This window comes from Lucilia sericata, unplaced genomic scaffold (genome assembly GCF_015586225.1).
Source record: "Lucilia sericata isolate MDLA Ls3-8-SP2 unplaced genomic scaffold, ASM1558622v1 Contig000729F_arrow, whole genome shotgun sequence".
NCBI classification, from domain to species: Eukaryota; Metazoa; Arthropoda; class Insecta; order Diptera; family Calliphoridae; genus Lucilia; species Lucilia sericata.
The window spans coordinates 129,610-148,265 of NW_023994728.1; the positions used below are offsets into that span (position 1 = coordinate 129,610).

Here is an 18,656-nt window from a genome sequence, read left to right on the forward strand (position 1 = left end):
TATAAAAAAAAAATAAAATTTCGAAAATTTTCATTAAAAGAGAAAATTTGAATATTTTCATTAAGGAGAAAATTTGAATATTTTTTTCAGAACAGAAAAATTTCGAAAATTTTCTTAAAAAAAGAGAAAATGTCGATAATTTTTTTCAAGAAAAAGAGACTGTTTTCATTAGAAATATTACTTAAGAAAAAATGTCGAAAATTTTCTTTAAAAATATTATGTCGAAAATTTTCTATAAAAATAAAAATTTCTATAAAAAAGAGAAAGTTTTGGAAATATTTTTTAAAATAATAGAAAATTTTAAAGATGTTCATTAAAAGAGAAAATTTGAATATCTTCCTTAAAAGAGAAAATTTCAATAGAAGAGAAAACTTTCAAAAATTTGCTCTTAAAATAAAAGAGAAAATTTCGATAATTTTCTTAAAAAAAGAGAAAATTTCGACAAAATTTCTTAAAAAGACACAATTTTCATTAGAAGAGAAAATTTTAATATTTTCTTAAGAAGTGAAATTTCTTAAAAAAAAAAAGAATATTTCAATAAGAAAAAGATAAATTTTTCTATAAAAAAAGAATATTTCGAAGATTTTCTATGAGACAAAAAAGAAAACTTGGCAGATTTCCATAACACGAGACATTTTTCCATAAGGAGAACTTTTTTTTAGATTTTTGAAAAATTTTGAAAATTTTCTTTAAAAAAATGAGAACATTTTGAAAATCTTCTTTAAAAAAAGAGAAAATTTCGAAAGTTTTCTAAAAAAAATAGAAAAAGTTTTCTATTAAATAAGAAAATTTCAAAGATTTACTATTTAAAAAGGAAATTTCAAAGATTTTCTATAATAAAAAGAGAAAACTTTGCAGATTTCTAACAAAACAGGCATTTTTCCATAAAGTGAACATTTTTTAAGTTCTCTATAATAAAAAATAAATTCATTTATAAAGATTTTTTCAATAAATTTTCGAAGATCTTCTATAAAAAAGTAAATTGTCTAAAAAAAGAGAAGTTCTCTATAAGAAGAAACTCGAAAGGAAATTTTTTAAAAATTTTCTTTAAACATAATTGTTTAACATTTCCAACTGGTCTATTTTATAGTAAATTTGTTTCGTTTTTAATACCCATAATGAGATTTTTTCAACTTTCTTTTATATTGATATTTAAGTTTCTTGGCTGTTTCCGTTTTCCTTTTGTTCAATTTTTATACTATTTTTTAATCAATTGCGTTTTCTTTCTGTTTCAATGATTTAACTACAACAATGTATATACAACATAGATATACATATATTTTTAAGCTGTAAAAACAATTCATTGCAAAAGCTGTGAAGAGAAAAAAAAAGTCAATTGTCTTAAGACAATAACAATCTCATTTTATTTTCAATCATTATTTTTTTTTTAGTTGCGAAACATTAAAGAAATTCTTAACATGTTTTTTATAGTTTTTTTTTTTTTTTTTTGTTACAACAGAAAAGAAATATGTTCAGTATCATGAACATGAAAATAATCATTATCAGCATTGATTTGTCCCTTTTTTTTGCGGAGCTCTTTGTTTTTGTTAGACCAATATTATTTTTATATGTACGAAAAGGAATAATACACTCACTCTCTATTTTTTCTCTATCTCTCTTTGAAGGTTTTTATCTATACAAATGTATATAAACATATGTATGTGTGTCTATATGTATGTATATGTGTATGTCCTTTTCTTGTTTTAAGGATTTTTATTTTTTTTTTGTTTTAAGGTTTTAATTAAGTAGTTTTCTTTGATTTTTTGTTTAGAAGAGAATGTTTAAAATAGAGTTTGAGTAATATTTTGTTTTAATTAATTTGTTGGAAATGAAATTTTATCAAAGGACACTAAAGTGAAAAAAAAAAATATTATTTTCTGTAATTTTAAACATTATTTTAAATTTAAGACAAAAACTTTTTGAAAGAAAGGCAATTAGTTTGCACATGTATAATAATAAAATGTTTTTAATTATTGTTTTCTTTTTCTAATAATAAGTTTTCTTTTTTTTTGTTTAGCATTCTTTTTAAATACCAAAAATTCTTTTTCATATTTCTTCAGCTATAATTTGCAAGACAATATTATTTAATGGACAGAAAAACAAAGTTTCTTACCAAAAAAAAAAAAAAAAAAAACAACATTCAACTTGACATTTGGTTTTGGGTATTATTTTATCCTTTTTCTTAAGAAAATAATTTCCATTAAAATTCTTGTATTTTTCCAGCATTAGTATGAAATTTGATTTTTATGTTATTTTCTAATGTTTCCTCCATCTCATCAAATCTCAATAACAAAAATACAATAATATAAAATATAAACTCATTGAAATTCAAAACTGTTTTAAATTAAATTTTCATTCCAATCGGTCGTCTTCTCTATAACAATAAAAATTAAAGTACATAACAATACAATTTGGTAACCGAAAAGAAAATATATGTTTGAGAGTACTTTTTTTCTTGTTTAATTTTTCATAGATAATGACAAACAAAGTGCATTCGCAAATTATTAAGAAACGTGAGCTCAGTAGAGTGTAGAAATAACTAAAGGAAAATTTTGTATAAAAAGATAGAAAGTGTCGAATTTGTAAAGCTGTATAAAAACAGACATTTTTGAATATAATCTTTAAATTCAGCAAATGTTCGGGAATTAAAATTATAAATTTTCCGAAAATATTCCTATAAAAAGAGATTTTCGCCAAATTCTAATATATAAAGAGAAACCTTCTCTAAAATTATCTATAAAAGGAGAATATTCTCGAAAATTTTCTATAAAAAAAGAATCTTTTGTAAAAAGAGAATTTTCTCGAAAATTTGAATCTTTAAATTCAGCAAATGTTCGGGAATTAAAATGATAAATTTTCCGAAAATATTCCTATAAAAAGAGAAATTTTTGCCAAATTCTAATATATAAAGAGAAACCTTCTCTAAATTATCTATAAAAGGAGAATATTCTCGAAAATTTTCTATAAAAAAGAGAATTTTCTCGAAAATTTTCTATAAAAAAGAGAATTTTCTCGAAAATTTTCTATAAAAAAGAGAATTTTCTCGAAAATTTTCTATAAAAAAGAGAATTTTCTCGAAAATTTTCTATAAAAAAGAGAATTTTCTCGAAAATTTTCTATAAAAAAGAGAATTTTCTCGAAAATTTTCTATAAAAAAGAGAATTTTCTCGAAAATTTTCTATAAAAAAGAGAATTTTCTCGAAAATTTTCTATAAAAAAGAGACTTTTCTCGAATTTTCTATAAAAAAGAGAATTTTCTCGAATTTTCTATAAAAAAGAGAATTTTCTCGAATTTTCTATAAAAAAAAGAATTTTCTCGAAAATTTTCTATAAAAAAAAGAATTTTCTCGAAAATTTTCTATAAAAAAAGAGAATTTTCTCGAAAATTTTCTATAAAAAAGAGAATTTTCTCGAAAATTTTCTATAAAAAAGAGAATTTTCTCGAAAATTTTCTATAAAAAAGAGAATTTTCTCGAAAATTTTCTATAAAAAGAGAATTTTCTCGAAAATTTTCTATAAAAAGAGAATTTTCTCGAAAATTTTCTATAAAAAGAGAATTTTCTCGAAAATTTTCTATAAAAAGAGAATTTTCTCGAAAATTTTCTATAAAAAGAGAATTTTCTCGAAATATTTCTATAAAAAGAAAATTTTCTCGTAAATTTTCTATAAAAAGAAAATTTTCTATAAAAAGAGAATTTTCTATAAAAAGAAAATTTTCTCGAAAATTTTCTATAAAAAGAGAATTTTCTGTAAAAAGAGAATTTTCTCGAAATTTTTCTATAAAAAGAGAATTTTCTAGAAATTTTTTTTCTAAAATCGTGGTAAAAAGAGAATTTTTCTAAAAAAAATTCTATAAAAATATAATTTCCTCGTTATATTTTCTGTAAAAAAAGAGAATTTTCTTGAAAATTTTCTATAAGAAGAGAATTTTCTCGAAAAGCATTTTCTATAAAATGGAGAATTTTCTCGATCATTTTCTATAAAATGAGGTTTTTTTTAAAGTTTTCTATAAAAAGAGAATTTTATCAAAATTTTCTATAAAAAGAGAATTTTCTAGAGAAAATTTATGTAAACATTTTTTATTTTCTATATTATGAGCTTTTCTATTAAAATAGATATATCTCGTAGTAGTGCCATAGAGATATAATTTTCTTGAAAATCATCGTAAAAACAGAATTTCCAAAAAATTTTCTATAAAAATAAATTTTCTCGGAAATGTTTTATAAAAAGGGAAATTTTCGAGCTTTAGAATGATCTATTACCTTTAGGAAATATCGTGCTTTAAAGCTACACATTGCCATTCCTTGATGAAATATTGAGCTTTAAAGATATTTCTTTCTTTTAGAAAAGTTTAAGCTGTAAAGCTATTTCTTTCCTTTAGAAAAGTTTATGCTTTAAAGCTGTTTCTTTCCTTTAGGAAAGTTTAAGCTTTAAAGCTATTCCTTTCCATTAGGAAAGTTTGAGCTTTAAAGATATTCCTTTCCATTGGGAAAGTTTGAGCTTTAAAGTTATTCCCTTTCTAAAAAATTTTCTATAAAAAGAAATTTTCTTAGAAATGTATTATAAAAAGGGAAATTTTCGAGCTTTAAAATGATCCATTTCTTGATGAAATATTGAGCTTTAAAGATATTCCTTTCTTTTAGAAAAGTTTAAGCTGTAAAGCTATTTCTTTCCTTTAGGAAAGTTTAAGCTATAAAGCTATTCCTTTCCTTTAGGAAAGTTTGAGCTTTAAAGCTATTTCTTTCCTTTAGGAAAGTTTGAGCTTTAAGCTATGCCTTTTCTTTAGGAAAGTTTGAGCTTTAAAGCTATTCCTTTCCTTTAGGAAGGTATGAGCTTTAAAATGATGTAGTTTTATAAGGAAAAGTTAACATTTTATTTTAAATAAGTATAAGCTTAAAAGCATATAACTTTCATTATGAATATTTAAGCTTAAAAGTGTTTAGGAAATGTAAAGTTTTAAAAAGAGAAATTCTCTTTGAGTTTGGAAAATCTTATTTTATTGAAAATGTTTCTTAAGAAAATCAATTTTTTAAGTATAAAGCTTGACAATGGTGCCAACAATATGTATAATCTTAAATAAAGTCTCCAACATATTGCACAACTTTACAATTTAGTTACTCCAAGAAAAACCATTCAACAATCTTGCACAGAAGTCCTCTAGAGGCAGACAAAGAAAAAACCAATTGTATCCATACAAGAATAAGACAAATTATATAAAATCATTTACGAGCACAAAAGAATAAATGAAAATAATACTATATTATCGTTCGTATATAATAAAATTGAGTGCAGAAAATAAGAAGAATAAAAAGAAAACATAAAGAAACAAATAAATTGATAGCAGAAATTCAGCGACAAACTCCATCACAATTGGCAAAAAAACTTAATAAATAAAATAGAGTGCAATAGTGAAGAAAAAACATTAACAATGTGAGCTATAAACTGAAAAGTATAGAAATTAAAATAAGAAAATAATAGAAAGTAGTAGTGAAGTGAAAAAAACATGAAGTAGTGAAGGAAAAAATCTTTACCCGAACTGCCATCTGGCCGATCTCTTAAATCTTGAAGTTCACGCAAAGCTTTGAGTTCATCTAAAGTGTTTTTTTATATATATTTTATTTTACAAATTATGTTAAGGAGTTTTTTTTTGGGGGTGTAAGTGAGGGAAACATAAAAAATGAATGGTTAGTTATAAATATTTTACAGACAAATAGAAGGATTAATTATTTTACATAAAACTTCATATAATATTAGCCAGTTAATGGTTGTTTAATAACAAAATACTTCTAAATGAATATTTTAATTTAAAACCAAATCTCTTATAAATCAATACATACCTGGTCTTCCATAGTAGGAGGCATCACCATAATAACCATTACGACTTTCCATGCCAGGTTCTCCCTTTGGTCCTGATATTGTTAGGCCGGGCATACCTGGTGGACCGGGTGGTCCAGGTGGGCCTGGTGGTCCTGGCATAGGAACATATTGTACACCTTCTCCTGCTGCTGCTGGTAAACCAGGTGGTCCCGGCATACCATCACGACCATCTTGTCCTCTATCACCCTTATCGCCTTTGGGCTTTAGTTGAGAGTTTGAGAAAAAAACGTTATTTAACTAAAGTTTACATTTTTTCGAAAAAAAGCTATCAAAGTTATTAAAGTCATTTAAATAAATATTAAAAAACAAGTAATAAGACTATTTTAAACAAATACTTTAGGGATTTAGATTAGACGAAAATATATGTTTCAGTTTCAGCTAAAAGTTAAAAAAAACTTGTAAGTCGTTTTGTGTTTTAACCATGTTTTCGAATTATTAAATAATTGCTTGGTTAATTCCCCAAGCGTCAATAGTCTCAACCAAAGTGCTACAATTTGTTTACATGTATGCGATGTCTGTTTGTATGTTTGTTTGTATGTATATTATTGTCAATTAGTCGCAAACAACAAGCCATAACGTTTTTACAGTGGATACCAGAGAAGATAAAAACATTAATAGATACATTTAAGTATTTGCTCTGGAGATTTAGAAACATTCCAGAGTGGAAATGGTAAATGTATCTTTATAGTACATTGTATAATTTTGACCCTTATAGGTAATAAAGCTTGTACAAATACAATTAAACAAATAAAATTTTGAGCTTTAAAGTAAACCATTTCATGTTTAGGTAAGTTTCTTCCTTAAGTTTTGAGCTTTGTAAGGATCAGTTTCATGTAATTAATGCGATCAGTTGCCTTTATTTGAAGCTTAAAAGCCATCGAATTCCTTTAGAAAATTTAGAGCTTTGAAGAGATTAAGCGATACATTTTCTTTAGAATATTTTAAGCTTAAATTACATTAATTTCCTATATAAGCTTTGTAAGGATCAGTTTCATTTAATTAATGCGATCAGTTGCCTTTATTTGAAGCTTAAAAGCCATCGAATTCCTTTAGGAAATTTAGAGCTTTAAAGAGATTAAGCGAAACATTTCCTTTAGAACATTTTAAGCTTAAATGCAAACCATTTCCTATATGAGATTTTAAGCTTTCAAGCGATAAATTTACCTTTAGCTTTAAAGCAATCCATTGCCTTTAGGAAACTTTGAGTTTTAAAGCGATCTGTTTTCTTTAGAAAATTTTGAGCTTTAAAGCGATCTGTTTTCTTTAGAAAATTTTGAGCTTTAAAGCGATCTGTTTTCTTTAGAAAATTTTGAGCTTTAAAGCGATCTGTTTTCTTTAGAAAATTTTGAGCTTTAAAGCGATCTGTTTTCTTTAGAAAATTTTGAGCTTTAAAGCGATCTGTTTTCTTTAGAAAATTTTGAGCTTTAAAGCGATCTGTTTTCTTTAGAAAATTTTGAGCTTTAAAGCGATCTGTTTTCTTTAGAAAATTTTGAGCTTTAAAGCGATCTGTTTTCTTTAGAAAATTTTGAGCTTTAAAGCGATCTGTTTTCTTTAGAAAATTTTGAGCTTTAAAGCGATCTGTTTTCTTTAGAAAATTTTGAGCTTTAAAGCGATCTGTTTTCTTTAGAAAATTTTGAGCTTTAAAGCGATCTGTTTTCTTTAGAAAATTTTGAGCTTTAAAGCGATCTATTTCCTTTAGAAAATTTTGAGCTTTAAAGCGATCTGTTTTCTTCAGGAAACTGTGAGCTTTAAAGCGATTCATCTCCTTTTGGGAAATTTTGAGCTTAAAAGTAATCCATCGACTTTGTTGTGCTTTAAAGCTATCCATTTTGGATTTTTAACTTTAAAGCGATCCATTTGCTTTTAGAAATTTTGAGCTTTAAAGCTATATATTAGCTTTTAGAAATTTTGAACTTTAAAGCGATTCATTTCCCTTCGGAAATTTTGCGCTTTAAACTGATCCGTTTCTTTTAGGAAATATTTAGCTTAATTTCCTTTAGGATCGCTTTAAAGAGATCCATTTGCTTTAGACATTTTAAGCTTTAAAGCGATTAATTTCCTTTAGATCATTTTGAGCTTTAAAGCGGTGCATTTCCTTTTCTTTTAATGTGAGTAATTTCTTCCATAAAATATATACTGGAAAACGATCCATTTCTTAAAGAAATTCTAAGCTAAAAACCGATTCATTTCCATTAAAAGATTTTGAGCTTTAAAGCGATATACTTCCAATGGAGAATTTAAAACCATTTTTTAGCTAATTCAAAGCTTAAAGCTAGCATTTTCCTTTCGTAAGTTTTAAGGCTTAAAGCAAATTTACCGTTATGAAATTTTCAGGTTTACTGTGGTCCATTTATTTTAAGTTATTTTGAGCTTTAATGTTCAAATTTTTAAGCTTTAACCCATTTCTCTCTACTGTTACTCACTGTCACAAACAAACTGTGCAAATCAAGACGTTAATAATGAAAATAACTGCGACAACACGAAACTTAAAACACTGACGGCTGTAATGACGCAATAACGATCATCAGGTATAATGAAAACAAGTACAGAAAGTTGTTGTTTATGAACAACAACTTTCTGTACAAAACTCCTGCGCTAATTTAAAAATATCTGAGGTTAAGTAGAGAGAACTCTTTTATTTCTAAAATTTGTAGAAACTCAAACAAACAACACAAATATAACTTGTTACGTCACAAATTGCTACGAGGACACAAGCAAACACTTACAGATACTTTTAAACACAAACATACATATGTATGTATATTTCCACAAATATGTATATAAATATTTGTCACAACAGTATTTGTGTTCCGCTTAATAAATATATATGTATGTATTTACGTTGCAGAAGTAGCTCGCACAAGAAAACAAATAAACAAGCAAATCAACGACCAAAAACGTAACAATGTTTAGACGAAATAACGACAAACGGGAAGCATAAACAGACGACTTATTAGTAACTTGGTTAGATTTGAACTCTAAAGCAACTGAAGAGTTCCCAAGAAGGAGTTGGTGTGGGTTTTACTGGTAAATTGTTGCTGTTAAAATTGTTGTTATCAACAAAACACCGGAGACACTAAACAATTCGTTTGGGGAATAGAAAATGTCATAATAACCAACCATGTTTAACGAAACATGTCCAAGACTACTACGAAAGGAATCAAGCGGGAAATAGTACATACATACATACACTCAAACTCATACAGTTGTTTCAATTATAGGAAAACAGTTGTTTTCTCTGCGAAGAAGGGGAAGTATGAGAAATTGTAAAAGTGGAAGTGTAAGTGTAAGTGGAGTGGACAAAATTAGAAAAATTTAAGGAAAGTTAGAATATATGTAAGTGAGGGGATGATCTGGAGCAGAAAAATACAAAACAACTCCCTTAAAAGTTCTCAAATGTATGAAAAATAAATAAAACAGATCACATTAGTCAACCGATGACTAAACTGGGGCAATAACTTTCATAAATTTATCTATTACAAAATTTAATCTTTAAACAAGAGCGAAATCGCTTAAACACGGAAAATGTTTATTCTTGACATTGGGTTACCTTCCCATATTTATTGGCCTTTGCAACATTATTACTAAGTCCTCTTGGCAGTGGAGTCATAATCATAAAAATTTATTAAAATTTAGTTGTTGCTTTAGTTTCTCAACTTGTCTAAATGTTTATGTTTGTACTGATGTGGCTTGGTTTCTATTGACCATCACTACATAGTAGGTTGGACTCGTTTCACTGAAGAATAATAAGATAGTGATGTTCCCACCAAAGGTGAAAGCTAGATACATTCTAAGATATCATTTCGTAAGATTTTTTTCTTGAGGACAATATTAGATAGAAAGTTCTTTTTTAAGGTTTTTCCAATAATGTCAATTTGACGTCTTTGGCGAAAAATCTGAAGTTTTTGTAACGCCAATCTTACGTTTATGAAATTTGTTTTTGCGGTTAGCGGTAAATTTGGATATTTGAGATTTCTTGCGTTTCTAGTCTATAGTCTAGTCTATAGTCTAGTCTATAGTCTAGTCTATAGTCTAGTCTATAGTCTAGTCTATAGTCTAGTCTATAGTCTAGTCTATAGTCTAGTCTATAGTCTAGTCTATAGTCTAGTCTATAGTCTAGTCTATAGTCTAGTCTATAGTCTAGTCTATAGTCTAGTCTATAGTCTAGTCTATAGTCTAGTCTATAGTCTAGTCTATAGTCTAGTCTATAGTCTAGTCTATAGTCTAGTCTATAGTCAAGTCTATAGTCTAGTCTATAGTCTAGTCTATAGTCTAGTCTATAGTCTAGTCTATAGTCTAGTCTATAGTCTAGTCTATAGTCTAGTCTATAGTCTAGTCTATAGTCTAGTCTATAGTCTAGTCTATAGTCTAGTCTATAGTCTAGTCTATAGTCTAGTCTATAGTCTAGTCTATAGTCTAGTCTATAGTCTAGTCTATAGTCTAGTCTATAGTATAGTGTAGTCTATAGTCTAGTCTATAGTCTAGTCTATAGTCTAGTCTATAGTCTAGTCTATAGTCTAGTCTATAGTCTAGTCTATAGTCTAGTCTATAGTCTAGTCTATAGTCTAGTCTATAGTCTAGTCTATAGTCTAGTCTATAGTCTAGTCTATAGTCTAGTCTATTCTAGTCTATAGTCTAGTCTATAGTCTAGTCTATAGTCTAGTCTATAGTCTAGTCTATAGTCTAGTCTATAGTCTAGTCTATAGTCTAGTCTATAGTCTAGTCTATAGTCTAGTCTATAGTCTAGTCTATAGTCTAGTCTATAGTCTAGTCTATAGTCTAGTCTATAGTCTAGTCTATAGTCTAGTCTATAGTCTAGTCTATAGTCTAGTCTATAGTCTAGTCTATAGTCTAGTCTATAGTCTAGTCTATAGTCTAGTCTATAGTCTAGTCTATAGTCTAGTCTATAGTCTAGTCTATAGTCTAGTCTATAGTCTAGTCTATAGTCTAGTCTATACTCTAGTATATAGTATAGTCTATAGTCTAGTCTATAGTCTAGTCTATAGTCTAGTCTATAGTCTAGTCTATAGTCTAGTCTATAGTCTAGTCTATAGTCTAGTCTATAGTCTAGTCTATAGTCTAGTCTATAGTCTAGTCCAGTATAGTCTAGTCTATAGTCTAGTCTATAGTCTAGTCTATAGTCTAGTCTATAGTCTAGTCCTATAGTCTAGTCTATAGTCTAGTCTATAGTCTAGTCTATAGTCTAGTCTATAGTCTATAGTCTAGTCTATAGTCTAGTCTATAGTCTAGTCTATAGTCTAGTCTATAGTCTAGTCTATAGTCTAGTCTATAGTCTAGTCTATAGTCTAGCTATAGTCTAGTCCTATAGTCTAGTCTATAGTCTAGTCTATAGTCTAGTCTATAGTCTAGTCTATAGTCCTAGTCTATAGTCTAGTCTATAGTCTAGTCTATAGTCTAGTCTATAGTCTAGTCTATAGTCTAGTCTATAGTCTAGTCTATAGTCTAGTCTATAGTCTAGTCTATAGTCTAGTCTATAGTCTAGTCTATAGTCTAGTCTATAGTCTAGTCTATAGTCTAGTCTATAGTCTGTCTATAGTCTAGTCTATAGTCTAGTCTATAGTCTATTCTAGTCTATAGTCTAGTCTATAGTCTAGTCTATAGTCTAGTCTATAGTCTAGTCTATAGTCTAGTCTATAGTCTAGTCTATAGTCTAGTCTATAGTCTAGTCTATAGTCTAGTCTATAGTCTAGTCTATAGTCTAGTCTATAGTCTAGTCTATAGTCTAGTCTATAGTCTAGTCTATAGTCTAGTCTATAGTCTAGTCTATAGTCTAGTCTATAGTCTAGTCTATAGTCTAGTCTATAGTCTAGTCTATAGTCTAGTCTATAGTCTAGTCTATAGTCTAGTCTATAGTCTAGTCTATAGTCTAGTCTAGTCTATAGTATAGTCTATAATCTCGTCTATAGTCTAGTCTATAGTCTCGTCTATAGTCTAATCTATAGTCTCGTCTATAGTCTAATCTATAGTCTAGTCTATTGTCTAGTCTATAGTCTAGTCTATAGTCTAGTCTATAGTCTAGTCTATAGTCTAGTCTATAGTCTAGTCTATAGTCTAGTCTATAGTCTAGTCTATAGTCTAGTCTATAGTCTAGTCTATAGTCTAGTCTATAGTCTAGTCTATAGTCTAGTCTATAGTCTAGTCTATAGTCTAGTCTATAGTCTAGTCTATAGTCTAGTCTATAGTCTAGTCTATAGTCTAGTCTATAGTCTAGTCTATAGTCTAGTCTATAGTCTAGTCTATAGTCTGGTCTATAGTCTAGTCTTTAGTCTGGTCTATAGTCTAGTCTATATTCAAGTCTATATTCTAGTCTTTAGTCTGGTTTATAGTCTAGTCTTTAGTCTGGTTTATAGTCTAGTCTTTAGGCTAGTTCATAGTCTAGTCTATAGTCTAGTCTATAGTGTATTCTATAGTCTAGTCTATATTCAAGTCGATAGTCTAGTCTTTAGTCTGGTCTATAGTCCAGTCTTTAGGCCAGTTTATAGTCTAGTCTTTTATCTAGTTTGTAGTCTAGTCTTTAGTCTAGTTTACAGTCCAGTCTTTTGTCTAATTTGTAGTCTGGTTTATAGTCTGCTATAGTCTATAGTCTGGTCAGTGTTGTATAAAGTCTAGTCTATAATCTGGTTTATAGTCTAGCCTGCAGTCAAGTGTATCATGTTGTGCAGATTTTACAGATATCACATTAATTCGGTTTAAAAGGTTTAAATAAGTCACCTGTTTTCAAGATAGACACTCGAAAGAGGAAATGAACCTCTACAGTCGTACAGCAATAAAAAGTTCTACAAACTAATCCAATGACTGCAGCTACTTTTATAACTCACTCATTTGCCTAAAGCCACTCGTACAATTTTGTTAGTTGTGCTAACCTAGGACATTTTCGTTCGGTGGGGGTGTCTTTGCCACTTAAACATTCAGGGCTATGATTTGAGCACAGCTGAAGACTGTGTTCTGGGTCTTCTAGGCCTTTCTACTCAAGTAATTTACACTTTTTGCCACTCGAAATATTACAACATCTATATAGTCTAAGTCCATGTTGGTTAAGGAATCTTAGAAATAACAAGAAAAATTTTACTCCAATTGTTAAACCCTAATTAAAAAATTCAATTTTTAGATTTCAGTTATTTAAGCGACCACTTTAAGTAGCAAAAGTTTTAAAATCATGAAACTATAACAAAAGGAAAACTTCACTTCTAAAAAAAAAGAGAAAAAGAGAATAAAAAACAAATAAATACTCTTATTATACGTTTATTGCAATAAGTATTCCCTTAACGTTTGGTCGCCAGAGTTTAAGAGGTATTTATGATAATAGCAAATGTTTAGAATGAACAAAGTGAAGACTTATTATTTTAAGAACAACCACAAGTAGAAGACTTAAGAGTAATAAAAAAGTGATGATTGGGTGGGGGAAAAATTTTCAAGAAAATTAGAAAAGGAATAAATAAAATAAGAATACTAAGATTTTCCCACTGAAACAAAGTCAGATGTCAAAATTTTTTTGGAAAACTTTATAAGAAAAATTTTCAAAGATGTTGTATTTTTAAAGTAGGGAAAGAAAAACTATTTTGTTCCAAAACTCTTAACATCTTACCCAATAAATGAAATGCGTTTTGTCGGTAAATTTTTATTTAAGTAGATACAATGACAACAATATTGCAGCAAAAATTACATGTTTATGTTTTTGTTTTTGTTGTTTTATACTTGAATACTTTTCGAAAGCAAGTAGTGTGCTGTTGGTAATATTTCCGTTGTTATATACCGACAACTATGCTGTATAAATCTTGATGTTACTATTCAAACACACACACACATACTAACATACTTAGTCCTTTAAGCCAAGTAGCTAAACAGCTTGTTATAACAACAATATGTATTTATGATCTTAACTTTTCTTACCTCATTTGCTTTATGTTCACTATACTTTATAAACATTGTAATGAGTTTCACTTTAGATGGCGTCTTTCATATGGATATTTTTTCCCCTCTTTTTTTACCTTTAACAGACAGACAAAAGCTTGCTTACATAACTATATGAATAGAAATTGTTGGTTGATGGAATGGTGTTGGGCCAGTGTAGAGGAAATAACATCTTTGCTACATATGAAATCAGTTGAAAATATTTAACCTGACAATCCACCAAAACTTCATTATTAGAAGACTGGACTAAAATAAAACTGGTGTTGGTTGGTTCATATGTAATACTGCACATAAAACACATTTGTATATAGGAATACATACATATGTATGTTTACCTAGTGCTTTACGTATGTATGTATGTGTGACACAATAACTAAGTAAACTTAGAGCGAAAAAAACTTCACTGCAGTATGTGTAAGTATATTCTGAAGTACATAAATGAGTATACATATCTGTATATATGTATGTATTTTAGATATTAGCCTAGCCTCTCATAAATTTGAGAATGTATGCTATTCAGCTTTATATGCTATACAGCTTTAGTGAATTATTCATTTTTCAAAATTTTATTCAGCTGAATTCGAAAATATCTTCTGTAATTAGATTTTTCTTATCAATTGTTTACAAATAGTACACAAAAACCAAATTCAGCTAAGTAAAAGTTATAAAATTTTGATATTATAGCAAGATGATTAAGTAATTTAGTGGCTAAATTTCTCAATTTCTCAGCTGAATTGCTAATTAGTTTGCAAATTTAACTATTCAGCTATTAACTATTTCATTTTTTAACAATTTTATTGAAAATTTACTTAAAAATATAAATCTTTTATCAAATTTTCTAATAAATTATTTATAAAAGTCAAATTCAGCTAAGCTGAATTAGTTGATTTCATAACTGAATTGATAATTTTTTACAATAAGGTTAATTAGTTTGTAAATTTAACTATTCAGCTTAGCTGGATTAATGATTTGTCATTTCAATCCAAGCTGAATAAGAATCCCTAGAAATAAGAAATTTGAAATTAAAATTTTCTTATTAATTCCTTCAAACAAACAAATTCAGCTCAGCTGAATTAGTTAATTTCTTATATGAATTGAAAATTTTGTACAAAAAAAGTTAATTAGTTGGCAAATTTAACTATTCAGTTAAGCTGGATTAGTAATTTGTCATTGTTTTCTTAGCTGAATAAGATTCCCTATATTTACAATTTAGTTTTAATTAAATTTGAGGATAAATTTGTTGAAGATCATAAGAAAATATATGAAATTATTTATTAAAGTCAAATTCAGCATAGGTGAATTGCAGATTTCGTACAAAAAAGTTAATTTGTCTGCAAATTTATCTATGGTGCTTCCTCCTGAATAAGATTCTTAATATATAGAGTACAGTTTTAATTAAATTATAACAAAAAAATTAAAATACTATTTTAGATTAACAAATGTAAATTCAGCTTAGCTGAATTGAAAATTTTATGCAGAAAAAGTAAAAAGTTTGTAAATTTAGCAATTCAGCTTAGCTGAATTATGTAAAAATATAATATTAGTAGCAACAATGTTTGAAATTTGTTGAAAGTTATAAAAATGAGAAATTATATTCTAATTTTGTTTTATAAATGAAAATTATATCTAAAACCTTAGCTGAATTACTTGAATTTTTAGCTGAATTGCAAATTATTTGCAGAAAAGCTAATTAGTTGGCTAATGTAACTATTCAGCTAAGCTGAATTGGTGATTTATCAAGTTTCCGCTAGATTCATTAAATAGGAAACAAGGAAAGAAGGACATAGGTTTACAGATTTCCTGTGAATATCCAGCTCTTTGTTTAGTTGGGTACAGATTTATAAAGGAAGTCAATGAGTTTCGGTGACTAATACTGCCCAAGACGCTTTAGATATTCAAAGTGATGTGGATCAAGCAAACTCAAGTTTGACCAGATGTTTGTGTTTTTTTTTTTTCATGATAATTAATTTTTTCAATCTTCCCTAAAATCAAGGATATCCTAATGTGTGTATTATTGAGAGTATTTACCATATATGTGAGCTGAAGTTTTACTTCTTTTTCCGTCCTCAATATTTGCAGTTGTGTTTATAAGTATGTGTAGAAGTGTTTGTGTATTTGGCGTAATGAGTCTCTAAAGTAGTCAAGAAAAGTCATTTCAAGTACTATAAAAGAACAAGAGGCTTTATTAGTCGTTAAAGACTTATCACACACATAAACTACTACACATATGTATGTACGCACATACATACATATCCCTACAGTTTGTTGTTACAGTCCAGAACTAAATAGTTTCCCAAACTTTTGTTTGTTTGTCTCTAAAAATATAGTATCTGAGTGGGACTTCCTCAGAAAACTACTGGGATATACATGTGTATACATACGTATGTTTCAACGCAACTATCAACAAACTCTTAAAACACATACATATGGACATTAAATCTCTCACACACTTTCATACAAACACATATGCCAGTGAAAGTACAAACCCAGCAAATTCCACCTCGACTTGAGAATTACTTTAAATAAAGTTTTACTCTATCTTGAGCTTTAAGATAGCAGTTTCAATTTAACATTTATTTATTAGTCTAAAATAAATTAACGAGTAGGATGACGACAACCATAGGTCCATTGCAGTGAAAACATACCAGAATTTTTAGTAGGAATCGAACCCACGACCCTCAAACTGATAGACTAGCACACTACCAACTGGGACATCCTTAAATTTGGATTCTGAAATTATAATTTTTATGTTTGCTGGGTATGTAAAAGTGTCTTTTAAAGACATTTAATTTTATAAGGTTTGTGCTCTTTCTGCATTCATTTTGAGCTTAAAAGATGACAACAATTTCGCAACAATATATGTAGGTATATGTTTTTTTAATTTCTTTACAACTAACAACAGCATTTTAAATATGCCTTAATTGTTTTTTATAGTTTTTATTAAAATTAAATTTTACTAAATAATTTCGTTTAACTTTTGCATGGGAATTGGGATTTCTAATAATATTAAAATCTCTGAAGAACACTTAGGTATAGAAAATGTGCAGAAAAGGTTAAACTTTAATTGAAAAAATATTATAAACAAGTAAGAGTATTCATTAAATTATATTCGTCTATGCCGTAAAAGGAATGTTCCCCTACAAACATCAGGGTGATATTTGGAATTTTGGCTCGTTTAAATTTGTTTGTGTTGAGCTTCATCGTTATATTTGTATTTTTAAACCAGTTATGCGCGTAAAAGTCATTTTCTAAAGGGGACCTTACATGGGAGTAGGGTTAATTATAGACCGATCCTCAAAAAATTTGTTTAAGAGATTTTTTTTCATCGATATACTCGCGTTTTTTTTAGCCAGTAATGAGCGCTAAAGTAATTTTTTGAAAGGGACCTTATATGGAGGGTAGGTAGGGTCAATTATGGACCGATGCTCATAAAATTTGTTAGAGAGATTCTTGTTCACATGAAACTTATTTATGCCGATTTTCATTGCTATGTGTTAGAAACGGGATGAAAAAAAACAATATACCCCCATCTTTTTTGATGGTGGTTATAAAAATCCATTTTTTTTTAAATTTCCTAATAAAAAGATAAATTTTTAGAGAAATACTGTAAAAAGAGAAAAATTACCAGAAGAGTAGAGAAAATTTTCTATAAAATTAATAACTTTTAGAAAATTTTCCATAAAAAGAGAAAGATACATTTTCCTAAAATTTTTTATAACAGATAAATATTCCGAAAATTTTCTATATAAAGCGAGTAAGAGTTTTCTATATAAAGAGATATTTTCGGAAAATTGTCTATAGAAAGAGACATTTTCAGAAAATTGTCTCTAGTAAGAAAAATGTTTGGAAATTTTCCATAAAAAGTGAAATTTTCGGAAATTTTTTTATAGAAAGGGAAAATTTCGAAAAATTGCCTATAGAAAGAGAAATTTTCAGAAAATTTTCTATGGAAAAAGAAAATTTTCTATAGCAAGATAAATTTTTGGAAAATTTTCTATATAAAGAGAAACTTCCGGAAAATTTTCTATAGGAAGAAAAATTTTCGGAAAATTGTTTATAGAAAGGAAAATTTTCTTTAGAAATAAAAAGAGAAGTTTTCCGCAAATGTTCGATAGAAAGAGAGACTTTCCGAAAATTTTGTATAGAAAGAGAAATTTTCCGAAAGTTTTGTATAAAAAGAGAAATTTTCCGAAAATATTCTATAGAAAGAGAAATTTTCGGAAAATTTTTCATAGAAATAGAAATTTTCCAAAAGTTTTCTATAGAAAGAAAAATTTTCGAAAAATTTTCTATAGAAATAAAAAATTTTCTATAGAAAGAAAAAATTTCGGAAAATTTTCTACAGAAAGAGAAACTTTCCGAAAATTTTCTATAGAAGGAGAAATTTTCCCGAAGATTTTCTATAGAAAGTGAAATTTCCCGAAAATTTTCTATAGAAGGAGAAATTTTCCCGAAGATTTTCTATAGAAAGTGAAATTTTCTGAAAATTTTCTATAGAAAGAGGAATTTTCCGAAATTTTTTTATAGAAAGAGAAATTATATGAAATTTTTCTATAGAAAGAGAATTTTCCAGAAAATTTTCTTGAAAAAGGGAGTTTTTCCAAAAATTTTCTAAAAAAGACAATTTTTCCAAAAATTTTCTAAAAAAGAGATTTTTTTTAAATTTTTCTAAAAAAATAGAACTTTTCCGAAAATTTTATATAAAAGAGAATTTTTCCGAAAATTTTCTATTAAGAGAATTTTTCTGAAAATTTTCTATTAAGAGAATTTTTCCGAAAATTTTCTATTAAAGAGAATTTTTCCGAAAAATTTCTATTAGTTAGTTAGTTTGAAAGGAGGATGTATAT

The 18,656-nt window shown here is 27.5% G+C and overlaps 1 protein-coding gene across 7 annotated transcripts in view; it reads right to left on the minus strand.

Moving 5' to 3' along the window:
* LOC119607685 (collagen alpha-1(XVIII) chain-like) overlaps positions 1–18,656 on the minus strand; it is a 227,549-nt gene that overhangs the window by 128,894 nt on the left and 79,999 nt on the right. For 6 of the 7 annotated variants that reach the window (XM_037961746.1, XM_037961745.1, XM_037961747.1 and 3 more), the window contains 2 exons: positions 5,838–6,078; positions 5,532–5,591 (listed from right to left, as the gene is read on the minus strand). In XM_037961746.1, coding sequence (XP_037817674.1) covers positions 5,532–5,591; positions 5,838–6,078 — 301 coding nt within the window. The remainder of the gene's footprint in view (positions 1–5,531; positions 5,592–5,837; positions 6,079–18,656) is intronic. The other variant, XM_037961748.1, reaches the window with a different exon arrangement.